General features: G+C 39.0%; 1 protein-coding gene across 1 annotated transcript; it reads right to left on the bottom strand.

Annotated features, from left to right (window-relative positions):
• Positions 1-3,965: 3,965 nt before the first annotated feature.
• LOC125591934 (ATP-citrate synthase alpha chain protein 3-like) lies at positions 3,966-4,783 on the bottom strand. Its single transcript, XM_048766861.1, has 5 exons — positions 4,742-4,783; positions 4,561-4,662; positions 4,358-4,474; positions 4,123-4,239; positions 3,966-4,040 (listed from the first exon to the last, which is right to left on the bottom strand). The coding sequence occupies exons 1-5, from the start codon at positions 4,781-4,783 to the stop codon at positions 3,966-3,968; spliced, it is 453 nt and encodes a 150-aa protein (XP_048622818.1).
• Between the last annotated feature and the right edge of the window lie 2,205 nt (positions 4,784-6,988).

Raw genomic sequence — 6,988 nt, 5'->3', positions numbered from 1 at the left:
TTTGGAGTCATTCAGGAGATCGTATTGCTTGACTACCACATGTTTGAGGTGCCTCTGTTTAAGTGTAGTTGGGCTCATAAAGGGAGAGGAGTGAAAGAGGAAGACGGTTTCACACTGGTCAATCTCCATATGAACCAGTCATCATTTGTTAATGATCCTTACATGCTGCCTTCTCAAGCTAAACAAGTCTTCTACTCTAGAGAAGATGACAGCTCACCTTGGTATGTTGTTATGAGAGCACCACCTAGAGGATACCATGAGTTAGAGAATGAAGAGGAAGTTAGTTCTGCACCCGTAACAGTTGAGCATGAAGAAGATACTGGAGATCAAGCATCTGATGATGAGAGTTTTTGTGTTAGGAATGATTGTGAGGGTATTTTTATATATGAGTAATGATAGTTTGTTGTTGTTTTAGGTAAGCTGGTACAATGACTTCCAAAGCTGTTACTGAGAAGGCGCGTTGCAGTAAGCGCCAAGCTGGTCTTGATGTTAGTCCACAAGTGTCTTTAACTGCGAAGAAACCTAAGAAGAAAGGTCCAAAGGTTAATGCAGAATTACAGTCACCAGCTGAAGAAATGGAAGATGTCGATCTTACCGGTTCTGAAGAAGTCGAACAAGATGCAGAACCAGAAGAAGAAGAAGAAGAAGAAGAAGAAGAAGAAGAAGAAGAAGAAGAAGATAAAGACGATGAGACTGAACCACCAGAAGAAGAAGAAGATAAAGACGATGACACTGAACCACCAGTAGAAGAAGAAGGTAAAGATGATGAAACTCAACCTCCTTCAATAAACGGAGTCAGCACTCCATCTGAGACACAGACTCAACAGTCAGATAACCAAGTGAAGAAGACAAGAGGTCCAACAAAAATGCAAAAAGTCGCAAAACATATAGAGGACACAGTAGATGTCGAGTTTAATGCTCTAGGAGAGCATGTTGGTCGTGGATCAGTGAAATTGTCCTCCTTCCTTGGTCCTCTTGTCAGAGAGCATGTGTCTGTACTAGCATGTGTCTGTACTGCTAGATGACTGGAGACATCTAGAAGAGAAAACAAAAGATGCTTTGTGGGAGGAAATACAAGTGATTTTGTCAACTCTATCTTACAGTGAGATAAATGAATACACATTGAATTTTGATATGTGTTGCAGGGAAGATTCAACTTGACAGAAGAATGGCAAAAGGATGTAGTGTTCAAGCAGATGGGTAGTTTGTGGAGGGCCTCTAAATCTAGACTTTCTTCCATGGTTAGAGCTACAAAAAACAAGGCTCAACTACAGAAGATGAAACCCAGCAACATACAATCTGCTACATCTTGGAACAATTGGGTGAAAGGAAGATGTACTTCAGCTTTTCAGGTAATATCATCTGTGTCTTACATAGAATAAATTTGGGTATGTAAGTAGGATTAATTTGTAATTGTTCTTGGTTATCGGTAGGAACAAAGTGATAAGTACAGGGAACTCAGGAAGGGTCAAATTCCTCATACCACTAGCCGTAAAGGCATGATTCGGCTTGCAGATGACATGGTATGTTTTTCGTATTCAAACGCAAGATATGTGTTAATTAGAAACAAATCTCTTAACAAGATTTTAAATTAACTTGTAGAAAAAAAACACTTCAGATCCTAAGCAAGTAACTAGAACTAAGGTTTGGGTTGATGGTCATACGCATTCTGATGGAAGACCAGTGCTTGAAGAATTCGCAGATACCATAGTAAGATTAAATGTCAACAGTCATATTATGATGCCTTCTAAAGTTAATTTTACATATATTGTTGAATTTATTATTGTAGGAGAAGATAAAGAGAATTGACAGTGAAATGGACTCAAGTTCAGCAGATAATATTGGTGAAGATGCTGTCTCCCAGGTTCTAGGAAAAGATAAACCAGGAAGAGTTAGGGCGATGGGACGAGGAGTTACTGCCACCAAGTTGGCATTCTTACATGCTAGAGATTCACATGTCCAGAAGCTTGAAGCTACTCAAGCAGATCTAATCAACAAGGTTGAAGATTTGCAAAATGTGGTTAAGGACTTAGCTGGTAAAAAGATAACTCCTTATTGCTGTTGATAATTATTATAGATTTTGTGGTCTTTAAGATTTTAAAAGTTTTGTTTCCTTATTGGGTTAGCAAAAAAGCGGATATGATTCTACTTCTGAGTTAAGCGATGTGAGCAAGGGAGGAATAAGGTGCCAGATACTAGATTGGATCTCGAATGATGATTTGGTTGTTGCTGAAGGAGAATTCTACTCTGATGAACCCACATATAAGATTGGTCGAATTCCACTGGGTCCTAATGCGGCTGCTGTTGTAGTGAAGTGTGTTTCAGTCGTAACAGCACCTATATGGAGACCAACTACAACTTGTGTATTGCTTAGTCATGCTGTTGGAGTCAAAATTGCATGGCCATCTGAGAAGCTCATCTTGGACGATGCTATTGACTTATAAAAAAAGAGTAACACCGACGGATCAGAGGTAAACATTATCTGTTTTCTGTTCTTTGATAATAACTTTATATACTGATGAAATTTGTATATATACTATGCATGATTCAGGCTATAGCTGCATCTTTAGAGAAAGTTCAAATATTTGATTACTGGAAAATAGAAGAAGAGTTGATTGCTGAGGGTGTATTGTTGACTACTGAACCTAGTGAACAGGTCAACAAAATTCCCCTAGGCCCGAATGCTGGAGTTCTTAGAGTGGAAATGGTTTTTAAGCCTGATGCATTTTTATGGAGACCAACGCCTGAAATGATAAAGATGGGTGATGCAGTACATGGGACAATTGCTTGGCCTCTAGATAAGCTAAAACTTCCTCAACCACAATCACCTGCTGAATCAAACAGGAAATCCAATCAGGTTAGTTTGTGAAATCTGAGAATTTAGATATTGTAATGTCGTCAAATTGGTAGGTCGCCGGTGATGATAATGTGATTAAATTGTTTGTCATTTTTGGTTTTAGAGTGGTAGTCAAAGCACTGGTAGCAGCAACAAAGGTGGTAAACAGAAGTGCGCTCTCTTGGACTGTCATGGCTTAGGACAAAGGATTGCTTTAGGTCGGACGTTCTCAACTGATCCAGCAGAGAAGGTGCATTTCGTCCCTTTAGGTCCCAATGCTACGAAGGTCTGGGTAGAGGTTTCCGAGTTCGATGCGGCACGAGTGTGGAGGCCAAACTCTGAAATCGAATATATAGGTGATGCAGTAGGAAGCACTGTGGCTTGGCCAAATGATAAGATAGTTTATATCTAAGACCCTTCTTAAGCTTTTGTGTGAAGTATGTAGTATGAAACTTATGTAGAATTTGGATGTTTGTGGAATCTTTGAAGGTTAAATGAAATTTATTTTCTGTTTTAAAATTCAGTAATTCGAGCATATAAAAATAAATAAATAAATAAATATATATATATATATATATATGAAAATGTAAAATAATAATATATAAAAATATAAATAATATATATAGCAAATTCGTAACTGCTATAGTAGTTTTAACCATAATAAACGGAAAATGCTATAAATATAAACAGATATATAAAATATATAGCACCTATCTAACTGCTATAATAGTTTTAACCATAACAATAGGAAAACTCTGTTAATAAAAGAAGTAATAGAATTAATGACTCGCTATTAAAACATATTTAATTGCAGAATAAAAAGCTCTATCTTAATGGACGAAAAGATAGCACCGCTAAATTCCGCTATGTAAAGTCCTTTACCTACTATGACGGGCGATGATACAGCGCGCTTCAAAAACCGCTATACTATCGTTATATAGCGTTTTTCGTCTGCTAATAAAACCCATTTTTCTTGTAGTGATTTTCATTTTCATATGCAGAAAGATAGATGAAGAACAGGGTTCAACACACACGCACACATACATACACTATCCTCCCAGTGTCTAGCTCCACGTTTGTGTTCTGCTCCTCTTTTTTTAACTGAAGAAGAGGCCAAAGATTTTGTTGATTATGCATCAGGCAACATGATGCAGTCAATGGCTCGTTTGCATATTCCTGTCATCGTTGCTTCTGGTCCATATACCTGCAATCACCAATCCTTATGTAGATCAGTATTCAACCCAAACCGACAGTAAAGCTAATACTCCATAAGTAGTTTTGGTTACCTCTAGAGGAACACCGAGTTCCTCTCCCAGAGCACGCATTCTAGCTAGACCATTCTGGTAATTAGGACCACCTCTTCTTACGTAAATGTGCATTCTTGATGATTTCAGTCTTGTTTCCTGCTCATGCCCCACACAACAAAGATAAACGATACAAATAGCCAAACACCGGTTCAATTCTCTTAGGGAATCATCTCATCTTCACCAAAATGCAATAACAACTATTAAATGAACGTACCTTTTTTCTTAGAGTGCGGATGATACAGTTGAAAATAGCTGCGACGTCTGTAAAATTGGCAATGCCCCCTCCAATGAGAAGAGCTCGTTTGCGTCCATCAGGATCAGCAGTAGCACACTGAGAAGCCAGTAACATTTTGGTCCATGAACCTCAAGAATTATATATAGCTAATGGCAAAAGCTAAGTTCTTTGGCAAGACTCACATCAATGACAAGTCTAGCGTATTGTAACACCTCTTCCTCATTAGGTGCTCCACTATACTCTGCGTAGTTCCCGAGCTCTGATGCGTAGCCTAAATCTCCAACCTTGTTAAAAACAGATAAGCACAACGTGAGAAATTGTTTGGAGTCCTCATAATAACACTTTCTTTCAATTAACATTCACCGTATCAGCATCTATGACGCTAGCACCGCCACCAGCTACCATTGTCTAAATGCGACCTTTAGGATTCAAAACAGTGAACTTCAAAGAAACACTTGTCTGCAATAAGTTAACACAAACATGTACCAAACCAAATGATATTAATTTCTTGGTTCTTATTGCAATTGTGTGAGGGATCCGCAATTGGAAGTATAAAGAATACGATTAAAATGGATAGTTGCAAATGAAGGCTTTTCAATTGGTTGGTTGGACTTTCTCTTTCAGAAAGACGTCAATGAACAAAGGCTAAGAGCATGATTATTGGGAGTTCTTAGAGTGGGGTTTTTAACGGAATATAAGAACCCGTCTCTTAACTTTTAACTAAAAAAGTTAAAAACCGGTTCTTAAAACTCTTATTTAAGAACCGGTTCTTAGTTTTTTTAGTTAAAAGTTAAGAGACGGGTTCTTATATTCCGCTAAAAACCCCACCCTAAGAACCCCCAATAATCATGCTCTAAGCAAGCAACCGGGGCGGATGCACAACGAAGTCTATGAGGTCATGTGCCCCCAGCTGATTTTTTTATTTTCTGTAAACAATTATTATAAAGCTTATGGAATGTTACCAACCTTAAAATTAAATATAATGGGTGTGTCCATTCTAATTAAGTTTCTACGTCCTCCCTTGTAAGCAACATGTTTCGTAATTGATTCATATTAGAGTAGATTATGAATTGTATAGTTGGTTTAATATGAACCAACATCTAACCGAGTAACTGGTTCATTATGTATGTATATAAACAGAGCATTAACTCTGTAACAGAATAACAAAATCATTTTCGCGTCTTCTTCAATTCCTCTAACATGGTATCAGAGCGCTGAGCTCGAACTTAGCTTTCGATCTTCGTTTCCGCGTTCATATACTCTGATCATTCGATCGTCTTCCGCATTGCTCACTCTCTGATCTATCGATTGCTTGTTTCTGATCATTCCGTCACGATCGAGCTCCGATATGGTTACTCTCCGTCGATCTTCTCGCCGTGGCACTCGTGTTGCTACATCGGCGACGAAACCGGCGACTACATCAAGAAGACGATCTATTCCGACGACTTCTGACTCCGATCCACCTATTCCGGTGAATCAACCGCCGACTTCATCTTTTCCGGTGAATCTACCACCGACTTCATCTATTCCGGTGAATCTACAGCCGACTTCATCTATTCCGATGACCGCTATTCCCATTCTTGGACTATCTACCGAGTCGTTCAACTTCGATGGAATCCAATACTCTCCGTATTACTGGACGAATGGAGATAACCCTGGATCTTCCATCATTTCCGAAACGCTCGATGGTATGAACTACAATACTTGGAATCTTGCCATTACTATTGCTCTTGATGCGAAGAACAAGCTTTCTTTTGTTGATGGATCTCTTCCTAGACCACCTGAGAATCATCCTCACTATAGGATCTGGTCACACTGCAATAGTATGGTCAAATCTTGGTTATTGAATTCTGTTACGAAGCAAATCTATGGAAGCATACTGCGATTCAATGATGCTTCTGAGATCTGGAAAGATTTAATGACAAGATTCCGCATTACGAACCTACCAAGATCTTATCAGCTCACACAACAAATCTGGTCTCTTCATCAAGGCTATATGGACCTTTCTACGTATTACACCAAACTCAAGACGCTTTGGGATGAGCTTGATGGAGCAGATTATGTTAAAACGTGTCACAACTGTGACTGCTGTAAAGCCACTAACACAAAGACAGAGCATGCTAAGATCATAAAGTTTCTTGCTGGCTTGAATGAATCTTATTCACACGCTCGAAGTCAGATTATTATGAAGAAACACATCCCGGATCTTGCTGAAGTATACAACTTGCTGGATCAAGACTACAGTCAGCGAAGCATCACTGCTATTGCCAGTGCTTCTGCGTATAATGTAGCTGCTGTCACTGATGGTTCTCAGGCGTCTGTCAATGCTATGCATTCGACTCCTCATCAACGCCAAGCAAGACCAATGTGCTCTCATTGTGGCTATTCCGGTCACACAGTTGACAAGTGCTACAAAGTACATGGCTATCCTCCTGGATTTAAGTCAAAGCGAGCTGCTTCAGCTGACAAAGCACCTTCAGATGCGAAACCTTTGGTAGCAAACATGTCCTTGAATGAAACTCATACTAATGATTTCAATTCTACAGGTTTTGTGAATAGTCTTACCAAAGATCAAATCCAAGGAGTCATTGAGTACTTCAATGCACACAT

The sequence above is a fragment of the Brassica napus genome, chromosome C8, assembly GCF_020379485.1.
Source record: "Brassica napus cultivar Da-Ae chromosome C8, Da-Ae, whole genome shotgun sequence".
Classification (NCBI taxonomy): domain Eukaryota; kingdom Viridiplantae; phylum Streptophyta; class Magnoliopsida; order Brassicales; family Brassicaceae; genus Brassica; species Brassica napus.
The sequence above is the reverse complement of the archived record's forward strand: the minus strand, read 5'-3'. Positions and strand labels throughout refer to the sequence as shown.

Bases quoted from the DNA above. Each gene is read 5' to 3' on its own strand.
- LOC125591934 (XM_048766861.1), bottom strand. From the start codon at position 4,783: ATGGTAGCTGGTGGCGGTGCTAGCGTCATAGATGCTGATACG. The intron at 4,475-4,560 runs GTGAGTCTTGCC...CTGGCTTCTCAG, and splicing joins ACGCTAGACTTGTCATTGAT to TGTGCTACTGCTGATCCTGA. The intron at 4,240-4,357 runs GTACGTTCATTT...GGGCATGAGCAG, and splicing joins TCCGCACTCTAAGAAAAAAG to GAAACAAGACTGAAATCATC.